The sequence below is a fragment of the Lacerta agilis genome, chromosome 14, assembly GCF_009819535.1.
Source record: "Lacerta agilis isolate rLacAgi1 chromosome 14, rLacAgi1.pri, whole genome shotgun sequence".
Lineage (NCBI taxonomy): Eukaryota > Metazoa > Chordata > Lepidosauria > Squamata > Lacertidae > Lacerta > Lacerta agilis.
In genome coordinates this window covers 15,887,107-15,903,707 of record NC_046325.1, presented here as the reverse complement: position 1 = coordinate 15,903,707, position 16,601 = coordinate 15,887,107, and the positions used below count along the sequence as shown (strand labels likewise).

Here is a 16,601-nt window from a genome sequence, read left to right as displayed (position 1 = left end):
TGCTGCCTTCTGTCAAGTTGCTAAAGGGAGAGAGCAGGACGCACAACTATCACACTTTCTGGTCTCGCTCCACTACATTTTGATCCCATGGGTGTAGCCAAGGGGGGAGGCGGGGAGCAGCTGCCCCCCCCTGAATTAAGTACATAAATTAAAAAAAACTAACTGACCAACCGTGTTGCAATAAGCTCACTTCTGCTCCCCCCAACATAATTCCTGCCCCCCATCATAAATCCTGCTCATGCTCATGTTTGACCCTGTCCCCTTTTACTATTCATTCAGCTGCCTGATAACAATTGAGCAGCCTGGCCCCTGTTGGGCAGCTGATGTCACAATGTGGAGGTTATATTACCCTGGGAGAGGGGTGCCTGACAGTTTCTGGTGAACCAGTTGCAAAGACAAGAGGTGTTCGTGAACACTGATCCTTTAAGTCACAAAAGGCAGCATTTTGTGATCCTAGGAACACAGCTATGAACAAACACCCTCAAGGTAGGAGGAGCTAAGATGCCAAGTTGTTGAGCTGGGTGGGGTGTGTAAAATGCAAGCTACTTCCATGAAAATGTCAACCTACAGACTCCATTTTTGATTTACATATATAGTTAACAGGTTCTACAGCATTCTAAAGATAATTTCCCAGTTTTTTGAAAAGGCGTTTTACACACATGCAAAACAACCAGAAGCATGACGTGCAAGGCAACTCAGAATTTCTCTAATTTTGTTCAGAAGTTCAGTTCACAGCCCTTTCGTTATATTGATAGTTTTGCTTTCTTTCTTGGTGTACTGACAAGAAATGTTACGTTAGGAATGAAATCTGATGAACTTAGAACAATGAAACTTACATATGTTGACTGAGTTTTCTACATTGGTCACAAAAACACATATACCCCCCCCCCAAAAAAAATAACAGAAAGATCTACATGTTTTAACTTTATTCTTTTCTTTGAGCTAGGTAGTATTAAGAAAATGCGGTATTAACTGAAAAGTGTTTTTACATGCAGCTCCTCTTGTGACCAAAGTCACGCCACAATGGTGCAACTTGAATAGCATACAAGTGTTGTCATGTGTGTCATTTAAACCTCTTTTGAGGACTGTCAGATTTCCCCCCCAAAGTATTTAATAATTATTATGTACAAGATGTACAAGAAACTGGTGTAAAGAAAGTTGGTGTGTCTTAACCTGGAGTGAAAGTACCAGCTCCATTCAGCAACAGAGCAGGCAGAGGGAAAACAAGACTTTAAAAACTGTTCTAATGAACATTACCATATTTTTGACACCCATGAAATGTTTGCTCTTTACATAGATTGCCACAGATGGTTGTTTCCCCACCCCCGCCCCCAAATTCATACTTTTAGAGAGAACATCATGGTTCCAGATGAATTATCAAGGTTGCAGAACTGTTACACTGGCCACATCCTTTAAATCACAATAAGAATTAAGGATTCAAACTTCCTTCTTGATTATTTTTGTAGGGAAGATCCAGAAGGGTTAACAAACAATTGGAGTTCAAATAATGTTAACTAAAACACAAAAGATGTCACCACAGAATTGTTGTTGTTTAGTTGTGTCAGACTCTTCATGACCCCATGGACCAGAGCACGCCAGGCACTCCTGTCTTCCGCTGCCTCCCGCAGTTTGGTCAGACTCATGTTGGTAGCTTCAAGAACACTGTCCAACCATCTCGTCCTCTGCCATCGCCTTCTCCTTGTGCCCTCCATCATTCCCAACATCAGGGTCTTTTCCAGGGAGTCTTCTCTTCTCATGAGGTGGCCAAAGTATTGGAGCCTCAGCTTCAGAATCTGTCCTTCCAGTGAACACTCAGGGCTGATTTCCTTCAGAATGGATAGGTTTGATCTTGCAGTCCATGGGACTCTCAAGAGTCTCCTCCAGCACCATAATTCAAAAGCATCAATTCTTTGGCGATCAGCCTTCTTTATGGTCCAGCTCTCACTTCCATACATCACTACTAAAAGCAGAGACCACAGAATTACCCCCACAGTTAAAGTAACACACCCTCCTGAAAAATCCTGGAAGCTGTATTTACCCCCTTAAAAAGAGCTATAGTTTCCAGCCCCTTAACAAACTGCAGTGCCTGGGATTCTTTGGAGGAATTCAATTTGAACGTACGGTGTGTGCATTCAGTCTGTGATTTTAAGGGAGATGCCTCTAGTCTGGGGGAGGAGTTAAGGTGGGATTTATTTTTTAATTTTTGTTTGTTTTTATTTCCCTGTCTGTCTCCTAGAACGTCAGTGGAGGAAGGCTCCACGTAGACCCCCAAAAGGCAAACGGGTTGCGCAGGGCCGGTCCTCAGCAACAGGGAGACTCAAGCAGGTGCTGCGGAGGCCGGAGTATTCTCCATTAGGAGAAGGGGAGATCTTTGAGGGGACCTTTCTACAGGTGATGGACCATTGGTCATGGCCAGGCAGTGGGTGTTTTTTTTCATACATAAGGGAGATACTTCTCTTGCATGGCTCCCTGTCAGAGCAGGGGCGCCAACTCCTAAGGGCTGAGGTGACTTCAGCCCCCCCCCCAAAAAAACATGCAGCTGATAGGGCTGAGCCCACCCAAGGAATGCAACAACTATGATTTAGAATGGAGTGTGAGAGGTGGGGTGCACCAAATTTTGGCATTGCACAGGGCACCACTGAAATGTGAAACCCCAAGATCTGCCACTGCTGGTGCCCTTTGGGACTGATAGGGCAGAGAGTCAGAGAGCCCAAACAATGACCATTTTGTGCCTCCTTCCACCCGGTTTTGATAGCGAGTTGAAGAGACTCCAGGCCCGCAGAAGGCCATCCTTTAAGGAACAGCTGGGGAAATGTCCTGTTAGTCACCCCCTGCATTGCCCGATCAGTTCCAGGTGCTCCAGCTTGTTTGGGGTGCCCATCACCCCTGCATCTGTTCCGTTCTTAGCAGACTCCTTACCCTCCTCTCTCCATGCAGTTAACCAAGACGGGTGAATATGCCGTGATCCACAACCAACCCAATTTAGTTATGGTTGGCATTTTGTCTAGCCGTCCAGGTTTGCTACTTCCAGACATGATGGTCATTGCCCGGGTGAGAAAAGGCATCAGAGATATAGAGGCAAAGGCTAAAGACCTGGAAATCACTAGGTGAGACTAGCACAGCCACGCAGCTCCCGCTCTCCATCGCCCCAAAACCTTCCCAGAGAAACCACCACCGCCACCTCGGGGGTTCCTAGGCTAAGTCTTTCCTCTGCCCGCAGGCTGATCTCTTTAAACCTGGTGGCATTTCAAGTACATAGCATGAATGAACGGCAGCTGAGAGTGAAGATGGCGAATGGCCGGAAATATTATCTCCAACTCTGTGCCCCTGAAGGGAAAGAGGACATCATCTTTCAGCGCTGGCTGCGTCTTATTTATGTCTTGAATGTGGCCAATGGCAGGATCAGTGATCCAATCAGCTTTACGTCAAAGCAATCCGGGCTCCACACGATATGGAAGAGCGCTAGCTTTCGTGCTACGCCTGAGAAGGTCAGTCTCATGAAACAAAGCCCCCTCAAAGTCTACCACCTTTGCCTGTCACATTGGCCAACCCATCGGTCTCTCTGTTTCGGATGCATACATGCACCATACATTTAAAATCTGCCTTTCCCCCCCAAAGAATCCTGGGAAGTGTAGTTTGTTATGGGTGCCTACACCCCCCCTGCATCCCAGTCCCTGGCTGCCATCCTTACTGTCTCCTTATACATGTGCATGACTTGCTGTCTTTCTCCATCAGCATTGGCTTGCAATTGTCATGGCTGAAGAAGACTCCACTGAAATAGTGAAGGAGCAGCTGCGTGAAGCCAACCTGGTCAAGAGCACGTCAAGATCCATGTATGTGTTTCATCTGTATTGGGATTAACAACCCTAAACATGATATCATTGCATGCAGCCCTAGTCTCCAAGTGGCAAGAGACTCCAGGGGTGCCTGTGCTTACCTAGGGTTCATTGCCTCGAAATGACGGCCAGTGGAGACACTGTTGTCTTTAGGATATACAACCTGAGCATAGGATGGAGGGACTTCTCTTCTCATGAGGTGGCCAAAGTATTAGCATCCTAACAGGTCTTGCTTCCTTACTTGGTTTCCAGGGGAGCCCCAAGTCCAGCACGGAGCAGACCTGTTTCTGTGCCTCCAGCTTCCAGCATCAGCCCTAGTCACAAACACACCTATTACACACATAGCCCAGGACAAGGTGGCCTCCAGGGAGTGGAGGGAAAGGCCCACCTCCCTTCCTGGAAAGCACCATCACATATGGCAGCCTAGCTCATTGTATTTGCGATGCTGATGAGAACATTTAAGCTGGACAGGCCCTGATATGTTAGTCCAGGGCTTTCCAAACTTGTGTGTTGCGACAAGTTAGTGCGTCGGCTGCAGTGTGTAGGTGTGTTGCGTGAACCCTCCCCGCGCTCCTCTCCGGGCTGGAAAGGGTTTAGTTTAACCTCCAGTTTGCTGGTAAAACTGAATTACTGTGTCGCAAAATGATGCATGTCTAAAAAGTGTGTCACCAACATGAAATGTTTGGAAAGCTCTTCATTAGTCCATTTAGGCAGTACTTTCCCCCCTTCACCCTGTGTGCCTAATGCAGCTGCCCTGGAGTGTACAAGGAGTTGCATTTCATTTATTCATTATGCTTTGCACCATGGTCTTGTACCTGGCCAGCTACACTAGCTGTTCACATCAGCACAGCTTCATTACTGTCAGATTAGCTTCTGCTTGTGAACACAGCAGGGGGCATTGATGGTGCAGGGATGTCTTTACCCTATGCAAAGGTGTTCTTATCTCGGCTAGAAATTTGTTGTTTAGTCATGTCCGACTCTTCATCACCCCATGGACCAGAGCACGCCAGGCACTCCTGTCTTCCACTGCTTCCAGCAGTTTGGTCAGACTCATGTTGGTAGCTTTGAGAACACTGTCCAACCATCTCGTCCTCTGCCGTCGCCTTCTCCTTGTGCCCTCCATCATTCCCAACATCAGGGTCTTTTCCAGGGAGTCTTCTCTTCTCATGAGGTGGCCAAAGTATTGGAGCCTCAGCTTCAGGATCTGTCCTTCCAGTAAACACTCAGGGCTGATTTCTTCAGAATGGATAGGTTTGATCTTCTTGCAGTCCATGGGACTCTCAAGAGTCTCCTCCAGCACCATAATTCAAAAGCATCAATTCTTTGGCGATCAGCCTTCTTTATGGTCCAGCTCTCACTTCCATACATCACTACTGGGAAAACCATAGCTTTAACTATATGGACCTTTGTCAGCAAGGTGATGTCTCTGCTTTTTAAGATGCTGTCTAGGTTTGTCATTGCTTTCCTCCCAAGAAGCAGGCGTCTTTTAATTTTGTGACAGCTGTCACCATCTGCAGTGATCATGGAACCCAAGAAAGTAAAATCACTCACTGCCTCCATTTCTTCCCCTTCTATTTGCCAGCAGGTGATGGGACCAGTGGCCATGATCTTAGGTTTTTTTATGTTGAGCTTCAGACCATATTTTTCATTCTCCTCTTTCACCCTCATTAAAAGGTTATTTAATTCCTCCTCACTTTCTGCCATCAAGGTTGTGTCATCAGCATATCTGAGGTTGTTGATATTTCTTCTGGCAATCTTAATTCCGCCTTGGGATTCATTCAGTCCAGCCTTTCGCATGATGAATTCTGCATATAAGTTAAAGATGCAGTGAGACAATATACAGCCTTGTCATACTCCTTTCCCAATTTTGATCCAATCAGTTGTTCCATATTCAGTTCTAACTGTAGCTTCTTGTCCCGCATAGAGATTTCTCAGGAGACAGGTGAGGAGATCAGGCACTCCCATTTCTTTAAAACAAAGTAAAAAATTAAAAAATTCCTTCCAGTAGCACTTTAGAGATCAACTAAGTTTGTTCTTGGTATGAGCTTTCATGTGTATGGGAACTTGCCATAGTTTGCTGTGGTCGACACAGTCAAAGGCTTTTGCATAGTCAATGAAGCAGAAGTAGATGTTTTTCTGGAACTTTCTAGCTTTCTCCATAATCCAGCGCATGTTTGCAATTTGGTCTCTGGTTCCTCTGCCCCTTCGAAATCCAGCTTGCACGTCTGGGAGTTCTCGGTCCACATACTGCTTAAGCCTGCCTTGTAGAATTTTAAGCATAACCTTGCTAGCGTGTGAAATGAGCGCAATTGTGCGGTAGTTGGAGCATTCTTTGGCACTGCCCTTCTTTGGGATTGGGATGTAGACTGATCTTCTCCAATACTCTGGCCACTGCTGAGTTTTCCAAACTTGCTGGCATATTGAGTGTAGTACCTTAACAGCATCATCTTTTAAAATTTTAAATAGTTCAGCTGGAATATCCTCACTTCCACTGGCCTTGTTATTAGCAGTGCTTTCTAAGGCCCATTTGACTTCACTCTCCAGGATGTCTGGCTCAAGGTCAGCAACCACACTACCTGGGGTATACGAGACCTCCATATCTTTCTGATATAATTCCTCTGTGTATTCTTGCCACCTCTTCTTGATGTCTTCTGCTTCTGTTAGGTCCTTACCATTTTTGTCCTTTATTATGGTAATCTTTGTACAAAATGTTCCTTTTATATCTCCAATTTTCTTGAAGAGATCTCTGGTTTTCCCATTCTATTGTTTTTCTTTATTTCTTTGCATGGCTCATTTAAGAAGGACCTCTTGTCTCTCCTTGCTATTTTTCAGAAATCTGAATTCAATTTCCTGTATCTTTCACTATCTCTCTCGCATTTTGCTTGCCTTCTCTCTCCTGCTATTTGTAAAGCCTCGTTGGATAGCCACTTTGCTTTCTTGCATTTCCTTTTCATTGGGATGGTTTTCGTTGCTGCTTCCTGTATAATGTTACGAGCCTCCATCCATAGTTCTTCAGGCACTCTGTCCACCAAATCTAAATCCTTAAACCTGTTCCTCACTTCCACTGTGTATTCATAAGGGATTTGATTTAGATTGTATCTTACTGGCCCAGTGGTTTTTCCTACTTTCTTCAGTTTAAGCTGGAATTTTGCTATAAGAAGCTGATGATCTGAGCCACAGTCAGCTCCAGGTCTTGTTTTTGCTGACTGTATAGAGTTTCTTCTTCTTTGGCTGCAGAGAATATAATCAATCTGATTTTGATGCTGCCCATCTGGTGATGTCCATGTGTAGAGTTGTCTCTTATGTTGTTGGAAAAGAGTGTTTGTGATGACCAGCTTGTTTTCTTGACAGAACTCTATTAGCCTTTGCCCTGCTTCATTTTGAATTTCAAGGCCAAACTTGCCAGTTGTTCCTTTTATCTCTTGACTCCCTACTTTAGCATTCCAATCCCCTATAATGAGAAGAACATCCTTCTTTGGTGTCATTTCTATAAGGAGTTGTAAGTCTTCATAGAATTGGTCAAATTCAGTTTCTTCAGCACCGGTAATTGGTGCATAAACTTGGATTACTGTGATGTTAAAAGGTCTGCCTTGGATTTGTATCGAGACCATTCTGTCATTTTTGAGATTGCATTCCAGTACAGCTTTTGCCACTCTTTTGTTGACTATGAGGGCCACTCCATTTCTTTTACGGGATTCTTGCTCACAGTAGTAGATATGATGGTCATCCGAATTCGCCCATTCCCGTCCATTTTAGTTCACTGATTCCCAGGATGTCAATATTTATTCTTGCCATCTCATTTTTGACCACATCCAGCTTACCAAGGTTCATGGTTCTTACATTCCAGGTTCCTATGCAATATTTTTCTTTACAGCATTGGACTTTCCTTTCGCTTCCAGGCATATCCGCAACTGAGTGACCTTTCGGCTTTGGCCCAGCCGCTTCATCAGCTCTGAATCTACTTTTACTTGTCCTCCACTCTTCCTCAGTAGCATGTTGGACGCCTTCCGACCCGAGGGGCTCATCTTCCAGCGTCATAACTTTTATATGCCTGTTGCCTTTGTCCATGGAGTTTTCTTGGCAGGGATACTGGAGTGGCTTGCCAGTTCCTTCTCCAGGTGGATCACGTTTAGTCAAAACTCTCCACTATGACCTGTCCATCTTGAGTGGCCCTGCACAGCATAGCTCATAGTTTCTCTGAGTTATTCAAGCCCCTTCGCCACGACAAGGCAGTGATCCATGAAGGAGTGGTTAGAAATTAGGAATGGTTTCAGCACTCCAATCAGTGTGAAGTTGGCTTGAGAAACATTTCACCCAACAGTAGTATCTTATAACAAAACCCAGGAGACATAGGCATTTTGGATAGCGTCACATGAACATGGATTAACGACCCAACTCTGGAAACGCAATGAGTTCACAATCAAGGGGTATTTGGAAGAATATTTTGTAGAGAGAACACATTGTCAGGCACCTGTGTTTTACTCTTTAACCCAAAGGACAAACACAATTGTTGCTCTTAAGTTGGTGGTCAGGCCGCTCCAGTCCTATGGGGTGGGGGGAGGACTGAGTCTTCAACAATATGCAATGGGGTGGTGAGGAGTAGTGGCAGAGGAGAGGCCTTGCTAGCAAACTTTACAATGAGAATAGAGGTAGCACAAGTGTGTCCCTGTTCCCATCTCTGTGAAGTGAGTAAATCTGCTTTCCCCAATGTGCTGCCTTCCAGATGTTTTGGATTACAACTCCCACCATCCCCGACCTTTGACCATGCTGGCTAGGGGTGATGGGAGATGAGGCACAGTCAGGATGAGGCACAGTGAGGCAGTTGCCTCAGGTAGCAGATCAGGACCGAGGAGCGCACTGGTCTCGTCACTGCCTCTGTGGCTGTGCTGCCTCATCTGCCACCTCATCTACAAACATGTCCTTCCCACACCACAGCTGTGTCTGTGTGACATACTCCACTGCCACACAGGCAGAGTAGCAGGGAGTCGAGGTGGGATGCCTCAAGTGGCAAGGTGTCCTGGGCCCAGCCCTGGTTAGAGTCCAAAACATCTGGAAGGCACCAGGTTAGGGAAGGCTGGAGTCAATGATTCAGCTCTGGTCAAACTGTGGTAGTTTGTTGTTGTTGTTGTTGTTGCAGTTTTCATTCCAGCCTTTCCATTGCAGGGAAAGTGCACCTGTTGCAAAACATATCATCCGAAAATCAGGTAAGGATGGAAGGATTGAAGTCAGGGGCCCCACTCAGGTTAAATGTCAGCTTTTATGCAGCTGAGTGTCTGAAGCAGCTGGGGAAGCAGGGGTGTATTTCCCTAGAACCTGTGCCCCTTCACTATTTTCTACAGACCCCTCTTCACCAACAGGTCTCTTTGGAGCCTCCACAGCATTCACTATCTTGCTTCCTGCCTTCTCTCCTTTCCCCCCTCTAAAGGTGCTGCTGGCCGCTCTGCTCAAGAAACACGTGGAATCCCAGCCAGGGAGGTAAGGACAGTTAAAGAATCTGAACGTTTCCTTCTGCGACTCTGTAGATGCCATTACAGATGACCCACTGGCTGTCAGACTCAGGATGCTTTATGACAAAAAATGGCACCAATGTGGGAAGCCAGAGCCTGGGAGCAGAGCAGAGTTTCAATTCTTCACAAGAAATCAAATGCTGTCCATGTTCTACAATCCATATTCAGACAATACCTTTATTGGACCTGCTTGCAGGTTTCCTGTAGGCATCTGGTAGGCAGTTGTGAGAACAGGATGCTGGGCTAGATGGACCATTGGCCTGATCCAGCTGGCTCTTCTTGTGTTCTTATGACCAACCAAAATATAACAAAATAGTGTGCAAGCTTTTGAGTTCTCCAGAACTCCTCTTCAGGCAAGAAGTTTAAAAGCAAAAGATCGGGATGGGGGATGCTCCATGTTTTGTATTGTAGTAGGCAAAATGTTTTTACATGGTCCCCTGCCCATGTAGTCTAGTGGACTCTCCCACCCAACAGCTGGAAAGCGCTCAGCTGGCAGTGCTCAGGTGACCACCTTCCTGAATGGATTCAGAAAGCAGGAGCTCTAGCTCATCGAGAAGTGGGTGGGCCAAGCTTTCCTAGGAAGCAAAGGTATGATGATTGCCTTTATCTTTCCCTGCCTTTTGGGACTCCATTCCCCACCTAGGCCAGGAGGATAGCATCTCCTTCTTCCTTTCTAGGGGCACACTTCCAGACCACCACCAGCCACTTCTGCCCCAAGGTCTCCCACCACCTCAGTGGCCGCTGGACCTCGTGGAGGGGGTGCTAAGGCAGCAGCGTCTAACCCATCCAGGCTACTCAGCTGGCATGATCAAATGACTTCTGGGGAACTGGCCACTTTGGCTGCTCCTTCTAAGTTTGGGAGTCGGAATCGGAGCAGCCCCTCACGTTCACAGACAGCAGGCGTGAAATCCCCAAAGCCAAGCAGGCCACAGACTCCTTTAAGCCCCTCTCCAGAGCAGGGGCGCCCCCCTTCGCAGAGGCCATCCCCGAAGGAAAAGAAGCCTTCTCTACAACTCCGATCCCCAAAGCCAAGCAGGCCACAGACTCCTTTAAGTCCCTCCCCAGAGCAGGGGCGCCCCCCTTCGCGGAGTCCATCCCCGAAGGAAAAGGAGCCTTCTCTACAACTCCGCACAGACTTAAAATCCCCAAAGCCAAGCAGGCCACAGACTCCTTTAAGTCCCTCCCCAGAGCAGGAGCAGCCCCCTTCTCAGAGTCCATCCCCGAAGGAAAAGGAGCCTTCTCTTCAACTCCGATCCCCAAAGCCAAGCAGGCCACAGACTCCTTTAAGTCCCTCTCCAGAGCAGGAGCGCCCCCCTTCTCAGAGTCCATCCCCGAAGGAAAAGGAGCCTTCTCTAGAACTCCGCAGGACAAAGGCATCGCTGGCAGTGGGACCTTCTGATCAAGGCTGGGATAATGCGGGTGTGAGCCCCTCCAAAGTGGGTGGCCAAAAGTCAAGACCGCAGAGCAAAGCACTGGAAACAGAAAAACAAAGTAAAGATCTAGCTAAGCAGATCCAGTCCAGAAGTGCCACAGGGAAACCACCCAGGTAAGCTGGGAGAACCAACTGGCAACTGGCATTGAGAACCTTTCTTCCTATGATCAGAAATCCTGCACATACAGGGCTCTCTGTATGTTCCAAGGAACGCACATGGGACCAGCCTACCACCCTAACATCCCCCATGTCCATTCATTTCTGTTCTGTATAACACTCAATAATGTCTGCAGTTATATTATTTTCTCACTTCTGCCTAGAAAGTGTTGGTTCAAGGAAAAAATAATATAGAAAAGAGAATTCCTGGATGCCAAAATCCAAGTTTGGGTGTGGCAAGTACTTTTTGCTGAGAGAACCCCGGTAGAGATTCAAAGTCACAATATGTGCAGCAAAGTAAAGCATGGAAATATAGGCTGTTAGACCTTTAAAATATGCCCTTTCAAGTGAATTCCAAAATGTCCCCTTAAAAAAAAAGCCTGCCTCCCCAACAAAAGCTTTTCCCCAGGTTTGGTTTGTTTTGCTTTACATTTTAAAGGAAATGTCCCTGATCTCCCCAAAAAAGCTCAACCATTTTTTTTGAAAAAGTTCAACAACTCTTTCATATGTTAATTAGACACAAGCATGTTGGTTATACTGTATATGATCTCACAGACACATACTTCTTTTAACTAAAACTTGATTCCTGGGATTCCAAGCAGGACCAGTAAATGGTCTCAGGCCATTATAAAACTTGGAATAATAATACTAAGGAATCAATAGCTGTATCTTTATGTTTAACTCCTTGTACAAATTGAACTAATTAAACTTCTTTTTTACTAGGAGCAATAAGTCCATGAACAAATTGGGAAAGGCTCTGAGTTCAGGTAAGACGAAATGCCAATTAAGTGATCTACAGCAATGCTTAGCTCCCATATCCTCCACCAACATGCTCACTGAGAGCCAGGCACCTACTAATGGCTCCATTTGCTTTGCAGCAAGACAAAGAAGCAGCCCTACTTTCATAACCATCTATAGTGTCCTGTCCTCATCGTTGGAGAGACTGAAAGGCAAGGGTGACTACAAGGTACAGGACCCTAATGTAAGATGCTAAACCTAACCTACACCATACATTTGAAGTACTCTAATGCAACTTTAAAGATTTTGGCTTCCACCCAAGATTCTTGGGAACTGTAGTATGCTTAGGATGCGGAACTCACAGACCTACAATTCCCAGCACCTTGAGCAAACTACAGTTGCCAGGGTTATCCATGAGACCATGATAAAAGAGCAGTATTAAATGGATGGTACTGGTGAGACAGCAAAATGTGCATTTGAGGTGATGATCTGTGATAGCCCATTCCCATGTGCCAGCCTTCACTCAGGAATGCTTTGATGGTTTTTCCTGCTTGGCAGGGGGTTGGACTGGATGGCCCTTGTGGTCTCTTCCAACTCTATGATTCTATGATTCTATGACACAAATCACAATGGTTGTGGGAAAGGTGTGCTGCCCCACCCATTGCAGCTACATCATGGCCACCAGGCCATGAAGAAGAAGAAGAAGAAGAAGAAGAAGAAGAAGAAGAAGAAGAAGAAGAAGAAGAAGAAGAAGAAGAAGAAGAAGAAGAAGAAGAAGAAGAAGAAGAAGAAGACCAGGGTGGACAGAACATTAGACCCGAGCAAAAATGCTGGACTACTGATAGTGTAGAAAGTCAACTGCAGTTCCACTTATAGCTTACAACAGAAGAGCAAAGGCTGTATTTTCCTAGGAGAACCTGCTTAGGAACAGTCCTAGTAGACAGCTAACAGGGAGAGGGTTTCTCTGCCTAGTCATGCTTGCCTGGCACCATCATTAGTATCCTTTAGGCCCCTTCTACTTACCCAAGCTTTTAATGGTATCTGAGATCCTGGATGTAGGGGAAGCAGTGACAAAGAGGACAACCGCTCTTTGATAGTTATGTTTTATATTTTAAAAAAATTCCTTCCAATACCACCTTAGAGACCAACCAAGTTTGTTATTGGTATGAGCTTTCGTGTGCATGCACGAAAGCTCATACCAATAACAAACTTAGTTGGTCTCTAAGGTGCTACTGGAAGGGGGAGGGGAAATTATTTTGTTTCGACTACGGCAGACTAACATAGCTACCTACCTGTAACTATGTTTTATATCGTTTGCATTTGTTAGGTAAGCTGCCTTGAGGGCTTTAAAATGCAAACCAGGATAGGACCACCTTAAATAGATGGCGTGTTGTAACACATTGTGCTCCCCTGCTCTTGCTTTCAGAAGTTGTAGCTGAACCACTTTGAAAGGACCTTATCTTGATGGGAGTCCACAGCACATTTGGTTCCCGTCACAGCCCGTGTTGAAGTGATGAGTGAGCCAGGATACTACTCAATAAAGGTTACTTATATATATATATATATGAAGAAATTGGAACAACTCGTTGCTACAGATATGCCAAGTATCAGACTATTTTTTTAATAAACAGAAAAAGAAGGAGGAGGAGGTCTTGTTTTATTTCCTTTTCTGGTTACAGCCAAACCCAACCAGAACTCACAGATTGTTGAAAAGAGGCTTTGATGCCTGTGACTGTAAGCCAGATGGTTACCCTCACGTGTAGAGGTCGGCAAACTTTTTCAGCAAGGGGCTGGTCCACTGTCCCTCAGACCTTGTGGGGGGCCGGAATATATTTTGGAAAAATAATAATGAACGGATTCCCACAAATAACCCAGAGATGCATTTTAAATAAAAGGACACATTCTACTCAGGTAAGCCATTCCCCCCCCCCGACTCTCCCCTCCCTTCTCCACAGCACCGGATGAGCCCTGGTGGCTACTTACCTGTGTCTTGCGAGCGGCAGGAGCTGGCAACAGCGGGACGGTGCAAAAGGGCTCTGGAGAGGTGCTGGCAGCAACAAAGCCCGAATTGAGCCTGCTTACAATGGCAGCCACTCAAGCACTAATGCTGCTGCCGGCACCAACAAAGCCCAGTCCCAGGGCAGGGAGAAACCAGGAGGAGGGAGGGAGGAGACGTCGCCGAATGCGTGTGCTGGTGCAGCCCAAACGATCAGATCCATGCCAATCCATGCGGCGATTCCCAGACCGTCCGCGGGCCGAATCCAGAAGGCAACTGGGCCAGATCCGGCCCCTGGGCCTTAGTTTGCCTACCCATGCTCAAGTGTGACCTGTCAAATGAAGAAATGTTATCACTCCACTTGTGGATAATTTGTTGGATAGGTGGTTGGGTGAGGTGGAGGGTTGGAGCACCATTTAAATTTTCTCCCTCAGAGGAAAAAGCTAGCTTGGAAAATCCAAATTGCTGTTTGTTCCAACTTAGTGTTAAAGAGCAAGTTTTTGCAGGGAAAGTGCTCGTGCCAAAAAAAAAGTGCTGAGACACAAGTGCAGACCTGTGCCTAGAAAGCTCAGGGCAAAAGGTAAATGTGGATAAATCCACAGCTTTTGACAAAGTGTCTCACCCAAGACTCTGAAGTAAGCTTTGCAGTCAAGGAAGAAGAGGAGAGGTCCTCTTGTAGATCAGAAATTGGTTAAGCTGCAAAAAGCAAGGAGTATGTATGAATGGCCAGTTCTCTGAATGATGAGATGTAGAAAGTGGAGTGCCCTAAGGATCAGTATTGGAACCTGTGCTTTTTAACTTGTTCATTGTTGTTGTTTAGTCGTTTAGTCGTTTCCGACTCTTCGTGACCCCATGGACCAGAGCTCGCCAGGCACTCCTGTCTTCCACTACCTCCTGCAGTTTGGTCAAACTTGTTCATAAATGAACTAAAATTAGGAATGGTCAGTGAGATGACCAATTTTGCTGATGATACTAAATTGTTCCGTGGTAAGTAAAACAAAAAGAGATTATGAGGAACTACCTAAACAGAGTGTATGGGTGGTAAAAGTAGGGCTTTTTCAGCTGGAAAGTGCTGGAACAGTGTTCTGGCACCTCTCAGCTGGGCCCCAAAGTGAGGGGAGAGACCTGACCAGCCTCCGCAAAGCCCCTCTGGCTCGCAAGGAGATAGTCTGTGGAGACCATAGATGGTTTTCCCTTCAGGCTCCAGGGAGGGTCTGCTTGTGAGCCGAAGGCGCAAAGGGGCTTTGCTGAGGCTCTTCAGCCTCCCAGAGAGGCAGGGAGACCCTCATTAAGCTGCTCAGCTGAGGCACTGAAGGCTCCCCTTGTCTCAACTGAGCAGCCTCAACAAGCCTCTGGCTTGGAAGGAGACCCTCTCCCAGCCTGAAGAGATCTGAGCTCTGGAGTGGGTCTTCTGAGGAGTGGGTCTTCTGAGGAAGGTGAATTCCAGAAATAGCCACCAGGGGTAGTGCTATGCATACTCTTGCAGCTGCAGTCACACACACACACACACACACACACACACACACACACACACACACACGTGCTCACCTGAGATGAAGGGCGGGGAAATGGTGCCGCCAGAGGTGCCAACTTTCAGCTGCTTCCCCAAAGCACCAAGTGCTGAGATGTCATGGCTAAACTAAGACTATTTGGCCTTGGAGAGCGAGGAGGGAGAACATTATGGAGGAGTTTTTACATTGAAGAGGCAGGAGCATCCAAAATCAGGGTACCTGGATCCTAGAATCATATCAGAGAATTGTAGAGTTGAAAGGGACCCCCTGCAATGCAGGCAATCTCAACTAAAGCAGATTGCCATCCAATCTCTTATTAAAAACCTCCCATGAAGGAGAACCCACCACCTCCTGACAAAGTCCATTCCACTGTTATTTAGTTACTCGGGCCAAGGAGAGTCAAGGGCTGGGCTCACTGACCGCAGGAGCTGCTGGACCTTTTGCAGTGGAGTGTGCTAAGGCAGCAGCATCTTGTCCAACCAGGCTAGTCTGCCAGCCAGCCAGCTAGCTGAAGTAACTTCTGAGAAACTGGCCACTTTGGCTGCTCCTACACTAGGGAGTTGGGATCGGAGCAGCTCCTTATACAGACAGCAAACATGAAACCCCCAAAAGCCAAGCAGGCCACAGACCCCTTTAAGCCTCTCTCCAGAGCAGGGGCGCCCCCCTTCTCATAGTCCATCCCAGAAAGAAAAGGAACCTTCTCTACAACTCCACAGGACAATGGCACCACGGTTGGAGGATGGATGGCGGCTAACAGATTGAGGTTGAATCCTGACCAGACATAAGTACTGTTTTAAGGGGGCAGGTGGGTATGGAGGACTCCCTGGCCCTGAATAGGGTACCTGTGCCCCTGAAGGACCAGGTGCGCAGCCTGGGAGTCATTTTGGACTCACAGCTGTCCACAGAGGCACAGGTCAATTCTGTGTCCAGGGCAGCTGTCTACCAGCTCCATCTGGTACTCCAGCTGAGACCCTACCTGCCCGTGGACTGTCTCGCCAGAGTGGTGCATGCTCGAGTTATCTCCCGCTTGACTACTGCAATGCGCTCTACATGGGGCTATCTTTGAAGGTGACCCAGAAACTGCAACTAATCCAGAATGCAGCAGCTAGACTGGTGACTGGGAGTGGGCGCGAACTACATTGGCTCCCAGTATGTTTCCAAGCACAATTCATAGTGTTGGTGCTGACCTTTAAAGCCCTAAACAGCCTTGACCCAGTATATCTGAAGGAGATTCTGCACCCCCATCGTTCAGCCTGGATGCTGAGGTCCAGCTCTGAGGGCCTTATGGCAGTTCCCTCCCTGTGAGAAGTGAGGTTACACGGAACCAGGCAGAGGGCCTTCTCAGTAGTGGCACCCGCCCTGTGGAACGCCCTCCCATCAGATGTCAAGGAAATAAACAACTATTTGACTTTTAGAAGACATCTG

General features: G+C 46.8%; 1 protein-coding gene across 1 annotated transcript; it reads left to right on the top strand.

The window, feature by feature from the left end:
* Positions 1 to 467: 467 nt before the first annotated feature.
* FAM71E2 (family with sequence similarity 71 member E2) lies at positions 468 to 12,131 on the top strand. The gene is made up of 10 exons (XM_033168383.1): positions 468 to 486; positions 2,237 to 2,391; positions 2,938 to 3,107; positions 3,221 to 3,488; positions 3,736 to 3,833; positions 9,000 to 9,040; positions 9,262 to 9,311; positions 10,021 to 10,889; positions 11,655 to 11,698; positions 11,810 to 12,131. The coding sequence occupies exons 1-10, from the start codon at positions 468 to 470 to the stop codon at positions 11,923 to 11,925; spliced, it is 1,830 nt and encodes a 609-aa protein (XP_033024274.1). The 3' UTR covers positions 11,926 to 12,131.
* The last annotated feature ends 4,470 nt before the right edge of the window (positions 12,132 to 16,601 follow it).

Excerpts from the sequence above, each read along its gene's own strand:
- FAM71E2 (XM_033168383.1), top strand. Across the intron at positions 10,890-11,654 it reads GCCACAGGGAAACCACCCAG|GAGCAATAAGTCCATGAACA; the intron begins GTAAGCTGGGAG and ends CTTTTTTACTAG. Across the intron at positions 11,699-11,809 it reads GGGAAAGGCTCTGAGTTCAG|CAAGACAAAGAAGCAGCCCT; the intron begins GTAAGACGAAAT and ends TTTGCTTTGCAG.